Genomic DNA, 19,073 nt, shown 5'->3' on the forward strand with positions numbered 1-19,073 from the left:
GTGTGTGTGTGTGTGTGTGTGTGTGTGTGTGTGTGTGTGTGTGTGTGAGAGAGAGATGTATAGCTTTTGTTCTGAGGGATGGAAAGACTAAATTAAAGTGTAAGTGTAAGTGTGTGTGTGAGAGAGAGAGAGAGAGAGAGAGAGAGAGAGAGGAAACCCTAGACATGAGCACCCTCCAGTGACCAACCTCAGCAACACAGGCATAAATTGCATAAAACGTTTAACCACAGGCGAGGATTTCTATACAAGAATTCTATCACTCTTTAGCTGTTCTGACAACCAACCTGGTCTTCTTTATTGGCATAATTTTACCTTCTTACTCCCACAATCACAGGAGGATTTCCCACATTCAAACACCCAATGTACAGACACAACAACAACAGGCTCTTCTTCCCCAGAGAGTTCTTCCAGTCCAACCGTTCCTGGGCTCTTCTTCCCTAAAACTGTCTTAAACCCAATCCTCAATAACTGTACATCCAGACTCCCTTCACAAGGTGGTTCCTCTCAGGGCTTTCACCAGAGGCAGGCTTCTTCCCTAAGCCCCAATCACTTTTCTTTCCCCAAATCAGGGATTCTTGGTGCCCCTCACAAGGCCCACCCTGCTGGTCTTTCCAATATCATGCTAGCCTCCTTCTTCCTAATAACTATCACATGATCCCCCTTCTAAACTTAGTAAGAGGTAATTAGTTGGTCACAGGTGGACAAGGCCCACACGTTCTTAAAGGACCAATTTCACCTGTGACACAATGGATACTTTAACTTTTATACCTTCTTGTTAGTTGTTATCCTTTTCCTAGCCCTTACAATACCCTTAGTGATGTATAACTTATGCCACCTCTGACACTGGCCCATCAATCTTAAAAATGGGATTTACATACATCAGCAACAAATACTTAAAATAGCCTTGGGCCAAGTGGCCTAGAAATTACCAGCCATTTTGCTAAGCAAATTCAAACAGGCCAATGAAAAAATGACAAATGGTCAAAAGTAAACTGATGCAGAGAAAGAGGCCTTCTACGGAGCATTGGGACATTGAGGGACATGCTTGTGGAGGGAGTTCCTTAGGCAACATTCCTGAACCCAGAAGACCTCACCATCCTACAGATAAAACCTCAGGAAGGATGGCAAAGACAACGCAACTTATCTCAATGGTCTTGGAAGGACAGAGGAAGAGAGAATCACTTCAGGAGCTCAGGCCTACTTTATTATGTTTACCTCCCATGTTTACCAGAGCAGCTCTTTGGACATTTGGCACCCAACCAGCCCAAAGGCCCCGAATTCCCCCTTCAGACAGGATCTTCACAAATGCATGGTGCACTCCATGAAATCTGAAATAAATAATATTTGACATTTCTCTAGCATCTCACACGTCTTTACAAACGTTCATTCATTCAGCTAATGAGTAGAGAATTCAGTGATGGACACACTTCTGTTGTACACATGCCAGGAGGACTTCTTGTGCTTTCTGTAGCACACATTTAAAAAAAAAAAAATTCTTAGGAATGTTTAATGCTAGTAAAGGTTATCGACCTGACAGCCCTGAAGACTGAAGTCCTCTATTTAGCCACAGAAGAGATCCTTTACATTAAGGGCAGTGATAATGCAAACTTCCCCACACTGCCCCACCAATGTGCCTCAACCATGACTTCAAGGAACTGTTTTGATGGGAGTTCAGTCTCCAGCCAGATTCTTAGCTCGTATAAATAAGCACAGTTCCATTGATGGAGCTATGTTGAAATACAGCAGCTGAGGATCTGGGCTCTTTGTGTCCATTTAATCACTTAAGCTCTGTGTAACAGCATTCTCCTCTGTAAAAACAAAAAAAACCTTACCTAACCACAGGGTTTTGTGCAGTAATGGTGTGTATAAATTAGGTGCATATATATACACACATATATTTTTGCACACACAGTTGTAGTTATGTTCCTGAAAAATGCGACTTTAAGCGAAATGATTTTAAGCAAATCCAATTTCCCCATAAGAATTAATGTAAATAGGGGGCAGGTTCCAGGGAAATTTTTTTCACCAGACAAAAAACTATATATTATATAGATATACACAGTATACGTTTTAAACAAACAATTTAATACTGTTCACAGCTATGATGATTGTGAAGTTTGGTTGAGGTGGTGAAGTTAGAGGGTGGAAGAGGGAGGGATATTTCCCAGGGAATGCCTTGCTGCTAAATGATGAACTAGCACTCGGCTGAGCCCTCAGGGGTTAACACTTTTTTGTTAATGTAGCCTCTCACACAAGGCAGCACGAACACGAGGGAGGGGAGACAGCATAGCAGACAGAGACAGACACACACCTTGTGTGTGGGAGAGAGAGAGAGATGCACATTGCCCCTTTAAGTAAGCTGACCCACTCTTAAGTGCATTGTCTTTTAAAGTGGATCAGGAAGTTGAGACAGCAGCTGCTGCCCCAAGCTCTCTCTGTCTCTCTCCCTCCGTGTCCCCTCCCTGCTCTATATGGAGAAGGGGTAAGCGGGGTGCAGGAGCAGGGGGGAGGAGGACACCCTGACATTAGCCCCGCCTCCCCCTTCCCCCCCGCACAGCAAGTAGGAGTCTCTGGGAGCAGCTCCAAGGCAGAGGGCAGGAGCAGCACATGGCAGTGGGGGGAGGGACAGCTGAACTGCCTTGATAGCCTGCTGGGCAGCTGCAGCACAAGGAACTTAGGGGAGCGGGGAGCTGATAGGGGGCTGCCAGTCCACCCTGGTTACAAGCCCCCACCAGGTAGCTGCAACGGGCTGCTCTTCCTGCAAGCAGTGGACAAAACAGGCGGCTGCCAAATGACGTTAGAAGGGAGCATTGCACAATTTTAAACGAGCAGGTTCCCTAATTGATCAGCAACGTAACAACGAAACAAGGTTAACCGGGACGACTTTAAGTGAGGAGTTACTGTACAAAGTCCTAAAAATCGATCCCACACTGCATGACAATTGTCAACATCCACAGAATGACCACTCACAACAACAAAAATGCCAATTAAAATTAGCTTACTTGAGAACTCACCGTAATGGTTTTCCTTCTAGTCTCCTCTTTCCTTCCATTTGCATCTGCACCTTCACCAGATCAGTTGGACTGGCAAAAAACTGACCAATGGCACCAGCTGCCATCCCTCCAACTACAGATCTCCTGTACAAAAGTAAAGTGGGACCTAAGCTCCCATTTTTCTCCAGAATACATTCAAGATGTTAACAACTATGAAGCCACAATGCCTGTTTCCCCAATGAAAATAAATGCCTGACCTAACGAGCTCCGTAGCATCTTCCAGGTAAAATGGAATCTTAAACAACCACTTCTCACGTGAACAGCCAGAGCTTAATCAATGATTGTAGTAACTCCAGATGGCTAATATAGTCTATAATGTTCTCGTCAGTTTTATGCAGGTGTCAAGTTTGCAAATTAATTCCAGTTCTGCAGTTTCTCGTTGAAGTCTGTTTTTGAAGTTTTTTTATTAAAGAATGGCCACTTTTAAGTCTGTTATTGAGTGTCCAGAGAGATTGAAGTGCTCTCCTACTGGTTTTTGAATGTTACAATTCTTGATGCCTGATTTGTGTCCATTTATTCTTTTGCGTAGAGACTGTTCGGTTTGGCCAATGTACATGGCAGAGGGGCATTGCTGGCACATGATGGCAGAGGGGCTGTCTGTCTGTCTCAGCTCTTGTCCCCTAGCGCCCCTAGAATCATAGAATATTAGGGTTGGAAGAGACCCCAGGAGGTCATCTAGTACAATCCCCTGCTCAAAGCAGGACCAACACCAACTAAATCATCCCAGCCAGGGCTTTGTCAAGCTGGGCCTCAAAAACCTCTAAGGATGGAGATTCCACCACCTCCCTAGGTAACCCATTCCAGTGCTTCACCACCCTCCTAGTGAAATAGTGTTTCCTAATATCCAACCTAGACCTCCCCCACTGCAACTTGAGACCATTGCTTCTTGTTCAGTCATCTGCCACCACTGAGAACAGCCTAGCTCAGGGGTAGGCAACCTATGGCACGCATGCCAAAGGCAGCGCGCAAGCTGATTTTCAGTGGCACTCACACTGTCCGGGTCCTGGCCACAGGACCCGGGGCTGTGCATTTTAATTTTAAATGAAGCTTCTTAAACATTTTAAAAACCTTATTTACTTTACATACAATAGTTTAGTTATATATTATAGACTTATAGAAAGAGACCTTCTAAAAACGTTAAAATGTATTACTGGCATGTGAAACCTTAAATTAGAGTGAATAAATGAAGACTTGGCACACCACTTCTGAAAGGTTGCCGACCCCTGGCCTATCTCCATCCTCTTTGGAACCCCCCTTCAGGTGGTTGAAGGCTGCTATCAAATCCCCCCTCACTCTTCTCTTCTGCAGACTAAATAACCCCAGTTCCCTCAGCCTCTCCTCGTAAATCATGTGCCCCAGCCCTCTAATCATTTTCGTTGCCCTCCGCTGGACTCTCTCCAATTTGTCCACATTCCTTCTGTAGTGGGGGGACCAAAACTGGATGCAATACTCCAGGTGTGGCCTCGCCAGTGTCTAATAGAGGGAAATAATCACTTCCCTCGATCTGCTGGCAATACTCCTACTAATACAGCCCAATATGCCGTTGGCCTTCTTGGCAATGAGGGCACACTGCTGACTCATATCCAGCTTCTTGTCCACTGTAATCCCCAAGTCCTTTTCTGCAGAACTGCTGCTTAGTCAGTCGGTCCCCAGCCTGTAGCAGTGCATGGGATTCTTTCTTCCTACTCTGCTTGCGCTACATTGATGACATCATAATCTGGACCCATGGGAAGGAGGCCCTTGAGGAATTCCACCAGGATTTCAACAATTTCCACCTCACCATCAACCTCAGCCTGGACCAGTCCACACAAGAGATCCACTTCCTGGAGACTACAGTGCAAATAACTGATGGTCACATAAACACCACCCTATACCAGTAACCTACTGATCACTATACTTACCTACATTCCTCCAGCTTTCATCCAGACTACATCACACAATCCATTGTCTATAGCCAAGCCCTAAAATATAACCGCAATTGCTCCAATCCCTCAGACAAAGACAAACACCTATAGGATCTCTATCAAGCGTTCTTAAAACTACAATACCCACCTGAGGAAATCAAGAAACAGATAGATAGAGCCAGAAGGGTACCCAGAAGTCACCTACTATAGGACAGGCCCAACAAAGAAAGTAACAGAACACCACTAGCCATCACCTACAGCCCCCAACTAAAACCTCTCCAGCACATCATCAAGGATCTACAACCTATCCTGAAGAACAATCCCTCATTCTCACAGACCTTGGGAGACAGGCCAGTCCTCGCTTACAGACAGCCCTGCAACCTGAAGCAAATACTCACCAGCAACTACACAACATACAACAAAAATGCTAACCCAGGAACCAATCCCTGCAACAAACCCCGTTGCCAACTCTGTCCGCATATCTATTCAAGGGACACCATCACAGGACCTAACCACATCAGCCACACCATCAGGGGCTCGTTCACCTGCACATCTACCAATGTGATATATGCCATCATGTGCCAGCAATGCCCCTCTGCCATGTACATTGGCCAAACTGGACAGTCTCTACGCAAAAGAATAAATGGACACAAATCAGACATCAAGAATTGTAACATTCAAAAACCAGTAGGAGAGCACTTCAATCTCCCTGGACATTCAATAACAGACTTAAAAGTGGCCATTCTTTAATAAAAAAAAACTTCAAAAACAGACTTCAACAAGAAACTGCAGAACTGGAATTAATTTGCAAACTTGACACCATCAAATTAGGCCTGAATAAAGACTGGGAGTGGCTGGGTCACTGCAAAAAGTAATTTTCACTCTGTTGATACTCACACCTTCTTGTCAACTGTTGGGAATGGGCCACATCCACCCTGACTGAATTGGCCTCGTTAGCACTGACCCCCCACTTGGTAAGGCAACTCCCATCTTTTCATGTGCTGTATATTTGTACCTGCCTACTGTATTTTTCACTTCATGCATCTGATGAAGTGGGCTATAGCCCACGAAAGCTTATGCCCAAATAAATTTGTTATTCTCTAAGGTGCCACCAGGACTCCTCGTTTTTGCTGTTACAGACTAACATGGCTACCCCTCTGAAACTTCAAAGGGAGTCTTTTGTTTGTTTGTCTGAACAGTCATCCCAACTTGTGCATCACTGAATCTATCTCCATTGAGATACCTCTGAATGTTTCTACTGATGTCAACTGTGCTAAGCATGAGAGATCAGGCATGTGGTGATTTTTAGCATATGATGCCCTTTTCTTTGTCTCGATAAAAATATTTTTATACCCATACTTCCACTTACAAAAGGAAGCTAGTTTCTGCGATGGAGAGGAAATAAAATCCTCTGAAAACCTCTTACATTTAGGGTTTTTCCCACACTTATGATTTAAAGGCACAATGACAAGATAAAAAATGAACATATCATTTACAAATAAGTCCTTACTTGTGCTCCATATATTACTAGTATAACTGAAAGGTATTACTAAATCAAAATTACTTTCACCAGAAAAGGTGACCTTAACAGAGAGTTAAATGTTGGGGTGGGGGGGGGGGCATGGAAAATTATAATAGGGTCAAAGGAGCAAGAAGAAGGAAATGAGTAGGGGAAAATATTGGTATAGAGGGGTGTAGCTTGTTCAGAAAGCACAGGCAGGGAAAAAAGGGAGGAGGGTGGCATTATGCATAAAGGATATATACTCGTTCTGAGGTCCAGAAGATGGTGGGAGGCAGACCAGTTGAGAGTCTGGATAAATATAAAAGGGTTAAAATAGGGGTAATGTCATGGTGAGGGGGTGGGGGGTCTACTATCAACCACCCAATCAGGAAGAGGAGGTGAACGAGGCATTTCTAAGACAACAGAAATATCCAAAACACTGAACTCGGTAGTAATGGGGGACTTTAACTACTGAGATATCTGTTGGAAAAGTAATAATGGTAACATACACAATTTCTAATAAGTTCTTGGACTGTATCAGAAAGTGGAGGAAATAACCAGGGAGATGGCCATTTTAGACTTGATTCTGACCAACACAGAGGGATTGGTAGTGAATCTGAAGGTAAAAGGTAATTTGGGTGACAATGATCATGAAATGACAGATTTTGTAATTCCAAGGAAAGAAGGGAGTGACAGCAGCAGAATAAGGACAATGGACTTCAAAAAAGCAGACTTTAATAAGTGCAGAGGACTGGTAAGTAAGGTCCCATGGGAAGAAAATCTAAGTGAAAAAGGAGTTCAGGAGAGCTGGCAGTTCCTCAAGGAGACAATATTAAAGGAACAACTGCAAACTATTCTGATGCAAAGAAAAGATAGAAAGTATAGTAAAAAGCCAATACGGCTCCATCAGGAGTTCTTGAATGACCCGGAATCCTACAAAAAGTGGAAAGATGGTCAAATTGATAAGGAGGAGTACAAAAGAACACCACAAGGATGTAGACACAAAATCAAAAAGGCTAAGGCACAAAATGAGTTATACCTGGCAAGGGACATAAAAGGCAATAAGAAGAGCTTATTTAAATACACTAGGAGCCAGAGAAAGACAAAGGAAAATGTAGGTTGTCTACTTAGCAGGGAAGGAGAGCTAAAAACTAGGGCTACGAGTTTGTCACAGGGGTCACGGAATCTGTGACTTCCAATGACCTCCATGACTTGAGCCCCCCGCTGTAGGGTCGCCGTGGCTTGGAACTACGGGGCCTGAGTTCCCAGCCACAGAGGGAGACAAGGGTGCCCTGCAGCTCCCAGGCAGAGGGGCTGCTCCGCAAGCTCCCAGCCACAGCGGGCACTGGAGCCCCTGGGAGTTCCCAGCCGCCGCAGCCGCTCTGCAGATCCTGGCCCCATGGCTGGCGGGGGTGCCCAGGAGCACAGAGCCACCACAGGTGGCATGGGTGCCTCAAGCTTGGAGCCACCGGTGATGTGAGGACCCTGCAGCTCCAAGCCAGGCACCCCTGGGCAGTGTGGGGAGCCTGCAGCTCCCCATTTTGTCATGTATATTTTTAGTAAAAGTCACGGATAGGTCATGGGCTTCCATGAATTTTTCTTTATTGCTCGTGACCGGTCAGTGACTTTTACTAAAAATATGCATGACAAAATCTGAGCCTTACTAATAACCAATGACGCCAAGAAAGCGGAGATGCTGAACGCCTATTTTGCTTCAGTCTTCACTAAAAAGGTTAATGGTGACTAAATATTCAAACACAATTAATATTAACAACCAGGGAAGGAATGCAAGCCAAAATAGGGAAAGAATGGGTTGAAAATATTTAGATAAGTTAGATGTATTCAAGTCAGCAGGGCCTGATGAAATTCATCCTTATGGAATTAGCTGAAGCAACCTCAGAGCCATTAGCAATTCTCTTTGAGAACTCCTGGAGGACATGAGAGGTCCCAGAAGACTGGAAAAGGGCAAACATAGTACCAATCTTTAAAAAGGGGAACAAGGAGTACTGAGGGGAATTACAAACCAGTCAGCCTAACTTCAATACCTGCCAAGATACTAGAGCAAATTATTAAACAATCAATTTTTAAGTACCTGGAACATAATAGGTTTATAAGGAATAGTCAGTGTGGATTTGCCACTTGTTCAGGGAAAGCCCCTGGCGGTCCGGGCCGATTTGTTTACCTGCCGTGTCCGCAGGTTCGGCCGATCGCAGCTCCCACTGACTGCGATTCGTCGTCCCAGGCCAATGAGGGCTGAGGGAAGCGGCGTGGGCCGAGGGATGTACTGGCCGCCCTTCCCGCAGGCCCCATTGGCCTGGGACGGCGAACCGCAGTCAGTGGGAGCTGCGTTTGGCCAAACCTGCGGACACGGCAGGTAAACAAACTGGCCCGGACCGCCAGGGGCTTTCCCTGAACAAGAGGCGGCCCGACTTTGAGAAGCACTGGTCTAGATGAAATTACTATAAGGTAGGTGCACAACTGTTCGGAAGATAGTACTTGAAGAGTAGTTATTAGTACCAATATAGTACCAAAGGTTTGCCTTTAATTTGGGAGGACACACCAAGTGGGTTCTTGCAGGGTCTATCCTGAGTCTGGTACTATTCAATATGTTCATTAATGACTTGGATAATCGAGTAGAGAGTATGCTTATAAAATTTGCCGATGACACCAAGGTGGGAGGGATTGCAAGCACTTTGGAGGACCGGTTTAAAATTGTCAAGGTCATTTTCAAATAGGAGAACTAGTCTGAATTAAACCACATGAAATTCAATAAAGACAAGTTCAAAGTACTTTACTTAGGAAGGAAAAATCAAAAACCACAACTAAAAAATGGGGAATAACTGGCTATGCAGTAGTACTGAAGAAGAGGATCTGGGGGTCATTTAGCACTTCTGCCATTTCCACATTTTCTGTTATTGTTCCCCCTCGCTTCCCCACCATTGAATAACAGGCCTACCCTGTCCTTGGTCTTCCTCTTCCTTATAATGCATGTGTAGAATGTTGTTATTCTTTATGTCTCTAGCTAGTTTAATCTCATTTTGTGCCTTGGCCTTTCTTATTTTGTCTCTACATGCTTGTGTTGTTTGTTTCTATTCATCCTCTGTAATTTGACCTAGTTTCCACTTTTTGTGGGACTCTTTTTTGAGTTTCAGATCCTTGAAGATCTCTTGGTTAAGCCAGGGCTGTCTCTTGCCATACTTCCTATCTTTCCTATGCAGTGGGATAGTTTGCTCTCATGCCCTCAATAATGTCTCTTTGAAAAATTGCCAACTCTCTTTAATAATAGAGAGATTCATTGCAAATTACTGACTTGCAAGTTAGTGATTTAGGGTGAAATTCACTCTGTGCAAACAACCAATGCAAGGACTATGTACCACTTAAATCTTCAAAGTAGAGATCGAATAGTAACTTACACGTTGCATAGGCCTTGTGTTGGCCAACTGCATATGAATGAATTTCACTCCAGGCACTTGTCTACACAGAAAAGTGGCACAGGTTTTTAAACTAATTTGGTCAAACCAGTGGAAACCCCTGTGTGGACACTTCTATTTCAGTTTTGCTCAAACCTGTTCCCAGTCAACTTAAACCAAGGAAAGCTGCTTTTCAACTGAAATAAGAGTTCCTCACAGATGTTTGCACTGGATTAATTAAATCAGTTTAAATTCACACCTTAGTTAAACCAGTGCAGCTTTCTTGTGTAGACAAGCTGCGAGTGACAATTTTCCAGGGCCTATAGAACTGCTGTAACAACAACAACCCCAACAGTAAGCAGTAGCGCATATATACAGAATTACCAAAGAGGAAAGCTCTCATCTTCAGCTCTACCAAGCACAGAGTCACGAATGTGCTCATATGTAACCATCCGCACTCCGGAGTATACTACAGAAAACAAAACCACAAAAGAATTTTTAGAGCAGCCCTCTCTTTTGTTTGTACTATAATAGAAAACCAAGAGATTAATTGTAAAACATCTACCACAATGGGACCGTTGGTCCTGACTGAGGCATTTGGTTGCTACTGTAATAACAAATAATCCAAAAGGAGAGGAAGAAGAGGCTGAATGGAATATTTGCCCTAGCTATGAACTTGTTAGTGTAACGGAATCTCTTTTGCTAAGTGGTATTTCTTGTCACAGATACGAGGCATCTCAGCACTTTAAGACACTTAACTTCGCTGGCCATCTCGCCACCAATCTGTGAGATTTGTTTCATTTCCAGCAAACTAGCCATTAATTAATCCTCTATGTGCGTTCCCTCCCACAGGTGCAATCCCTTTAAGATTTGCTGCTGTCAGTGTATTTGCAATTAAAAAAAAATACAAACCAGCTATCTCTGAGAACCTCTTCCTGCTATCGAGAAGGGCATGTGGGGCACTAGACTGCGGTTCAGATTTCATGGTTTCAAGTCCTGGCCCTGCCATGGACCTGCTGGGTGACCTTGGAAAAGTCACTTCCCTTCTGTAAATTGAGGGTAATGATATTGACCTCCTTTGTAAAGCACTTTGAGACCTACTGATGAATGTTGCTGTATAACTATCCACTTCAAATTCCAATCTTTAGTTAATTTGGATTAATTTTCTTGGATGTCTCCATGTAGACAAGCCCTTTGAGTCCTGGACCTCAATGGAAAAATAGGGGGTTTAACTGAAAATGTTTGATTGTATGATTTGACTGCACATTCCAACTCAGGCAAGGATGTAAGTAACAGCGAAAAGGCTTGGAGATGGAGCACTTGGGTCCCTCTAGAGGCTATAATTAAGGCTGTGAGTGTCACGGAGATCCCGGATTCCGTGACTTTCCGGGACCTCCATGACTCCTGCAGCAGCTGGTACGGCTGACCCCAGGGCCACCCAGGCAGCTACTGCTCAGGCAGCCCTGGGGCCAACCGCACCGGCTGCTGCTCAGGCGGCCTCAGGCAGCTGGCCCCAGGGACCACCAGAGGAGCAGCAGTGGCTCACTGAGCTGCCTCCCTTCCGGAGCAGCAGCAGCGCCCCAGAGCAGCAGTGGTGCCCCAGGCGCTCCTAAGATTTAGTCAGAGGTATTTATAGTACAAGTCATGGGCTGTGAATTTTTGTTTATTGCCCGTGATCTGTCCTTGACTCTTACTAAAAATACCCGTGACTAAATCTTAGTCTTAATTATAATGTTGTTTACTCATAGTTCTACGTACTGTATTGGAACTAGCTTATATTTTGATTGCATGAATGATAACACATTGTAAGGCATTACACGTAGTACAATCTGGTTAGGGAATGCAATTCAAGTTCAGCAAGGTAGGGTTGGGAGAACTCCACTCTAAAGACCAGGAGCTTTATGTCAGTGAGCACAACTAGGGTCTAGTGTTCCTCTCCATTCCCTACCTGGAGATTCCAAACCCTGCGCAGAGTGATTCTGTAGGACTGAACTGATGGCAGAAGCAACGTCGATGAAGCCACACTGTAAGGCCTGACTAGACCAGCTGTGGCAGGGGTACCAGAACTGACTTCACAGCAACACCTGACCAGACCATCTGTGACAGGTCTGCAGAACTGACTTCACAGTGAGGCCCAATTGGACAAGCTGCGGTGGGGATGCAGAACTGACTTCATGGCAAGACCCAACCAGAGCAGTCATGTTAGGCAGGCCATTCATCCGGTTTTAGGTCAGACAGCCCTGTTTTTAAATTGTTTGTCCCCTACCCTGTACTGAGGCAACACAGGATGTGGTTTTGTCTGGTATCATGGCTAGGGGCTGCCATTTTGAACAGCACACTGCCCCACCCCTGCCTACGTGACCTAACATGCACGATGCAGGCCAGTCATTCTGGCGAGGGTGGAGATATGCAGGCGGGGGAATGTCCCATCTTCTGGGGTTGTGTAAGTGGCATTCTTGGCACTCATTCAGGGCACGACTTCACTAGCAACATTAAAGCACTGTCGTGGCAGTGCTTTAACGTGGCTTGTGTAGTCGCGGCAGAACCACTGGGAGAGAGCTCTTCCAGCGCTATAAAAAACCCACCTCCACGACGGGAACAGCTACCAGCAGTGGAAGCGCGGCTCCCAGTGCTGGTGCACTGTCTACACTGGCACTTTCAGCGCTGTAAACTTGCAGCGCTCAGGGCAGTGATTTTTCACACCCCTGATCAAGAAAGTTGCAGCGCTGTAAAGTGCCAGTGTAGACAAGCCCTAATTAGAGCTGGGAGTGAGGTTTCAGGTGGGTGGGAACTGTTGTGCGATTAAGGTGGCCAGTTACTGTTTGGGTCTGCAGGGTTGACTGAACAACTGACACACTAACTGGGTTTGGGTTGTCGTATTGCATGTAAATATATGTGCAGTGATCATGCTTTAGGACTTTTTTCTTTTCCCCCCCAAATAAAAGGAACCAGTGGTTCCAGGATCCCAAGGATGCTGAGTGCCTGTGAGTGGGGAACAACGACCTGCAAAGGTAACTGGGGCGGTTTTACTTTAACTTCCCAGAACCAGAAGTCAGAATACAGCTCTGGGTGATGGCTCAAGCCATAGTTTAAGAGGACCTCTAGGCACATTGAATGACCCCGTGTGCTGCCATTGGCACTTGCCAGAAGAGTTACAAAGAGACATGGCAGGATTATGACACAAGACAGCATAGCTGTGGGACATAGCACACAGCAGTGGTTTTCAAACTGCGGGTCGCAACCCAGGACTGGGTTGCGGAATGTAAGGCACTGGGTTGCGGCGGCTCTGGTCAGCACCGCCAACCGGACCATTAAAAGTCCTGTCAGCGGTGCTGCCCGGCTAGGCAGGTTAGTTTCTACCTGTTCCGACGCCACGCTGTGCCCTGGAAGCAGCCAGCAGCACGTCTGGCTCCTAGGCAGGGGGGCCACGGGGCTCTGCACACTGCCCCCGCCCTGAACACCAGCTCCGCACTCCCATTGGCCGTGAACTGGCCAGTGGGAGCTGGGGGAGCCGTGCCTGTGGGTGAGAGCTGCGTGGAGCCGCTTGTGCACCTCCGCCTAGGAACTGGACCTGCTGCTGGCCGCTTCCAGGGGGCAGCGTGGTCCGCAGTGCCAGGACAGGCAGGAAGCCTGCCTTAGCACCCCTGCTGCGCCACTGACCAGGAGCTGCCCGAGGTAAGCCCATGGCCTAACCCTGCACCCCAATGCCCTGCCCCAGCCCTGAGTCCCCCCCAAACCCAGAGCCCCCTGCTGCACCTCAAACCCCTCATCCCCAGCTCCACCCCAGAGCCTGCACCCCCAGCCCAGTGCCATGACCCCCTCCTGCACCCCAACCCCTCACCCTGCAGTCCTCAGCCCCGCACCCCAACCCTCTGCCCTAGCCCCTCCCACACCCCAAACCCCTCATCCCCAGCTCCATTGGGTCATGGGCATCAACAATTTTCTTCAACTGGGTCACCAGAAAAAAAGTTTGAAAACCGCTGGCATACAGCATTCTGACTCATTGCTATGGGACAGGATAATCACCTATGTGTCTGTAGACGGCAGGTGTTGCTCCTTGCCAGAGTTTTCGTAAGCCTTCCTCTTGAACAATCCCTGCTGCAGTACGTAGCATGCCACGGTAGGGTACAGCTCTTCCGGCAGCAGCTCCATACCGACAAACAGCAGCTTCACCTTGGATCTGCAGTCGCGTTTTCGTGAGATCCAGGGGAAAGGTCACTAGCAGAAAACAACAGGGAACACAGCTGAACAAAGGCCACATCCGGCAGAACACAATGTTGCGAAACGCAGGCTGGCAGCATTTGATTTGCCGCAGGCGCTGTTAGCAGGTGCTCATCCTGACTGAGGCAGGAGGCTCATTTTTCATGGTGCCTTTTGACAAGATAGCAAAAATACATCAATGGCCTTTCATTCTATCCCAAGTTCTTTTCCTTCCAAATCCAATGCTTACCACCTGCCCCGCTTTTGAAGTTTCTTTGAAGAAGCATTTGGAGTTTCTGGAAGATGCTGGAGCACGTTAAATCCTTGTCAATTACTTCCACCCTTTTACATACTCTGTGACCAAGACTTTGGTGTGCACAATCCAGTTGGGCAGGTCAGGCACCCCCTCATTCTCAAGTGGCCACTCTGCATTTCCAGAGGGAAAGCACACTCTGCAGAGCCAGTAATCTCCCCATCCTCATGCAGGGGAGCATGAAATGGGCAGATGTTTGACTGCTCCATCCCACAATGTGGGGGAGCTGTTTTGAGCAGAGGGGGAAGCAATCTTCTATTGGGGTGGATCAGGGGTCGGCAACCGCTGGCACGCGGCTCGCCAGGGTAAGCACCCTGGCGGGCCGGGCCGGTTTGTTTACCTGCCGCATCCGCAGGTTCGGCCGATCGCGGCTCCCACTGGCCGCAGTTCGCCGCTCCAGGCCAATGGGGGCTGCGAGAAGCTGCGGCCAGCACATCCCTCAGCCCATGCCGCTTCCCGCAGCCCCCATTGGCCTGGAGCAGCGAACCGCGGCCAGTGGGAGCCGCAATCGGCCGAACCTGCGGACGCGGCAAGTAAACAAATTGGCCCGGCCCGCCAGGGTGCTTACCCTGGCGAGCTGCGTGCCAGAGGTTGCCGACCCCTGGCGTAGATTAATAGAAGATTACTTTTCCCCTTGGAACAAAGCAGAACCAGGGAAGAGAGTGTCCCTTAATCCCTTCCCTGTGCTGCTTCTGGGGCAGTGCAGTTACACACTGCCCTTACATAAAAAAAAAAACTTGACAACAGCTAGGCTGCTGGTGTGCTGAGACCACCGCCTCTTGTGCTAACCAACACTGCCTTGTATTTCCCAGGCTGTCTGTATCCATCGGTTGTCTCTTGTTTTATACTTAATCTGTACTACACAGACATTACAATCTATCTCTTGGTTCTGTGTTTGTACAGAGCCTAGCACAATGGGGTTCTGGCCCATGACAAGGGCTCCTAGGCACTACAGTAATACAAATAACAAACAACACCAATAATAATACTTAGGGATGCCGGTAAAGTCACAATAGAATCCCATATTATAATTTATTATTTCTTGTATTGGATATCTTTAAACAAAAGAGAACCCTTAAATCACTAGGACATTGCACCCAGTTTGCATGTACAAATTAATAGTTTACCCTACATAGATATTAAAAAATAACAAATTATTTATCACAGTGCAGCATTGTATAGGCATTCCCTCTTCCTTAAATATCTGCTCTCTCTCTGTTGCACCGACACGTCTCTAAAGACAGCTCTGCTGTAATTAGAAACATGAGCTTCCCAACTAGATTAGATCTCTTTTTGGAGAGAAGGGGGAGCGCTACTCTAAACTAACTGTAGAAGGCAAATTACTCCCACAGTCAACTTCAACTGATTGTTCTGCCTTTTTGGTGTTCTATCAGAAAAAACAGTACATTGCACATTTAAATCACTCAGAACTTGTCTTGGTTCACTATTGCATCCCACTGTTCTCAACGGCAAAGATTTAGGGCTAGTCTACACTGGCAATGCTAAAGCGCTGCTGTCCCAGCACTATAAAAAAAACCCACCTCCATGAGGGGCGTGGCTCCCAGCGCTGGCGCACTGTCTACACTGGCACTTTACAGTGCTGAAACTTGCTGCACTCAGGGGGGTGTTTTTTCACACCTCCAAGCGAGAAAGTTGCAGCGCTCTAAATTGTCAGTGTAGACAAGCCCTAGATCTGAAAGACCTACCGCGGAGCAACACCAAGTTTGCAAAGCAGCAGACCCGGAGAAACCATGCGATCAGAGGTGAAAGTAAGCCAGTACTGTCCAGACCAGCTTCCCCAGGCTGGTGAGTTAAAGGGTCCGGGACTCCCTACAGCGGCCAGAGCCCCGGCCCTTTAAATCGCCTCCCGAACCCCGGGGTAGTGGCGGCAGGGCTCCGGCGGTGATTTAAAGGGCCCAGTGCTCCAACCACTGCGGGGAGCCCCGGGACCTTTAAATCACCGCCGGAGCCCTGCCGCCGCTACCCCGGGGCTCCGGCAGTGAGGCTCAGGTGGTGCTTTAAAGGGCCCAGGGCGCCTGCTGCTGTGAGGAGCCCTGGGCCCTTTAAAGCGCCACCTGAGCCCGGCCGCCGGAGCCCTGGAGGTAGCGGCGTCAGGGCTCCGGTAATGATTTAAAGGACCAGGGGCTCCCCGCAGCAGCCGGAGTCCCGGGCCCTTTAAATCACCGCCCAAGTCCAGCTGCCGGAGCCCTGGTGTAGCGCCGGCAGGGCTCCAGCAATGATTTAAAGGGCCAGGGGCTCCAGCCGCTGCGGGGAGCCCCAGCCCTTTAAAGTGCCACCTAAGCCCTGTTGCCGGAGCCCCGGGGTAGCGGCGGCAGGGCTCCATCGGCAATTTAAAGGACCTGGAGCTCCACTGCTGTAGCGGTGGCCAGAGCCCCGGGCCCTTTAAATCACCCCGAGCCTCAGGGGCTCCCAGCTGCCTTTGCAGCTGGTGGCTCCAGGAGTGATTTAAAGGCCCCAGGGCTCCCAGCTGGAGCCCCGGGGCCTTTAAATCTTGATTTAGAGGCCACGCCTCTTCCAGTTGAGGCCACGCCCATGGTCAGGACTCCAGCATACTGGTAAAGCCTTTAAGTTACTTTCACCCCTGCATGTGATGCAATATATTTTTCAAGCTGCACTACACAGAAAAGTATAAAGAGGAGAGGCCAGTGTAACAAGTTCCCTGCGCCCAGAAGTTGTTGAATGTTGAGGCAGCAGTGAACAGAGAGCTGAGGGAATGGGGCTGAGCATTTTCCCTACCCCCCCATCCCAGTCAATCACGACTCCCTTCCCTCTAATAAAATCATAGTGGCTAGTACCTAGTTCTGCAACAGCCGCTGCACAGGCTGACAGCGCGAACTTGCTGGTTCGGGGCCATCTCTCTGGGAAAGGCAAACTCCTCTCCTCCTGGGGGCAGCATTCAGCATGTAACATAACAGGCACACTCACCCACCCACCCAAAAGAATCTGGAAAGAATTAAAAGTCAGTGAGTCACTCTCTTGAGGTCATTTCCCTAAAGTTCTAGCAGCACCAAGGAGCACTCACCCCGCACCGTCTTCCGATAAGCAGGCTCCAAAGTCTCTGCTCAGTGACATAACCAAGTCCTACAGAGAGGCTTCTGGGAAATGTAGTCTTTTATCCAATCTCTCTCTGACATGCGGTAGTGAAAGTTGGTTTTTAAGCAGTTATTTATTGCCAATCACTGATATTCAAAAATCATTAGTCAGGTCCCCAAAATCATGAGATTGATTTAAACATAATGAGGCTTTTAAAAGAATATATTTGCCTTCAGCTATTTGAGTGGTTAAAGTTCATGTTTTCAAACTTTGCTCGGCAATCATGAGGGCTAGAAACTTTTTTTTTTTCTAACAGAAAGCTAAGATTCTCACATAGTCAGGACTTCAGGACAGGGGTGCCATTTCAGATTTTAACTGTGATTTCAGAGGTTACTTAGGCACCTGAAAACTCTAGGTGTGGTTTTTTTGTTTTGTTTTGTTTGTTTTGTTTTGCAGATAAGTTAGAAATTAACTGATGGGAACACTGTATCTAATTCCTATATAAAGAAAGAAAAAACACTAATTAGAGCCATATTTTAAGTTTATATGTAAATTTAGAACAATAAGGAGATAATACAAGATATTTCCAAACTCACGCATTGAGGTATCCATTTTGGAGCCTTAGCACAGATATCAGAAACACAAGTTTGATATTTTGTACGCCATCTTTAGTAGAGATAAAGAAAAATAAATAAAATTTGCCTAATATTTGCTTACTTTCTCTGACACTCTCTGTGTTACTGCCGTTATCTACTCTGTTTTAGTCAATTGTTTTTTCACTCCACTAAAAACTTATCTACTTAATATTAACGTGCACGATTAAGTTCCCCTCCCCTTTTATTTAGAATGTGAATTTATTTGTTTAATTATTCTGGCATTTCTGTTTACTGATCACAGTCATATATGTGACTCATTAATATTTAAATTCATCATTACTATTAGTATCAGACTTGAAACTGCATTTATTTTCATATGAATTTTGTTATTTTACAGATATAATTAAAATATAATTTGAAAATAAGCGACCTTCATCTGCACAGTGTTTAGCTTTTTTAAAAAAAAACAAAACTGTCACTGCTAAGGTGAGTACAAGCTAAATTTACATTCTGGAAGGATACTATTACTTGATTGTGTGTGTGTTGGGGAGAGTGTGTGGGAGACTGAAGGTGTGTGTTGGGGGGAGTGTGTGTGTGAGATTGTGTATGCTTGTGTCAGCACACTGTCTCTTTAAGCCAAGCACGCAGGAGTCTGAACACTTGGTTCAGTACAGCAGCAGCAGCTCCCACTCCTGAGCCAGAGGCACCTGAACAGACAGGTGTCCTGTCCCCACCTCCCCAGCTCAGTGGAGACCCACTCGGGCACAATATGTCCCCATATCTACTCTAGCGACACCATCAGAGGACCCAACCACATCAGCCACACCATCAGGGACTCATTCACCTGCACATCTACTGATGTTATATATGCCATCATGTGCCAGCAATGCCCCTCTGCCATGTACATTGGCCAAACCGGACAGTCTTTATGTAAAAGAATAAATGGACACAAATCGGACATCAGGAATGGTAACATACAAAAGCCAGTAGGAGAACACTTCAGTCTTTCTGGACATTCTATAACAGATTTAAAAGTAGCCAT

The 19,073-nt window shown here is 46.7% G+C and overlaps 1 protein-coding gene across 2 annotated transcripts in view; it reads right to left on the reverse strand.

The window, feature by feature from the left end:
* The window catches only part of SLC25A27 (solute carrier family 25 member 27), a 27,775-nt gene extending 10,332 nt beyond the window's left edge, over positions 1-17,443 (reverse strand). Inside the window, exons 1-5 of one of the 2 annotated variants that reach the window (XM_024215739.2) lie at positions 17,425-17,443; positions 13,895-14,086; positions 10,253-10,337; positions 3,015-3,137; positions 1,216-1,328 (exon numbers count right to left, since the gene is read on the reverse strand). In XM_024215739.2, coding sequence (XP_024071507.1) covers positions 1,216-1,328; positions 3,015-3,137; positions 10,253-10,337; positions 13,895-13,982 — 409 coding nt within the window. In that variant the 5' untranslated portion in view covers positions 13,983-14,086; positions 17,425-17,443. Of the gene's footprint in view, positions 1-1,215; positions 1,329-3,014; positions 3,138-10,252; positions 10,338-13,894; positions 14,087-17,197 lie in introns of both variants that reach the window. The other variant, XM_024215738.2, reaches the window with a different exon arrangement.
* Positions 17,444-19,073: the final 1,630 nt, after the last annotated feature.

The sequence above is a fragment of the Terrapene carolina genome, unplaced genomic scaffold (genome assembly GCF_002925995.2).
Source record: "Terrapene carolina triunguis isolate 2854851 unplaced genomic scaffold, T_m_triunguis-2.0 Scaffold42, whole genome shotgun sequence".
Lineage (NCBI taxonomy): Eukaryota > Metazoa > Chordata > Testudines > Emydidae > Terrapene > Terrapene triunguis.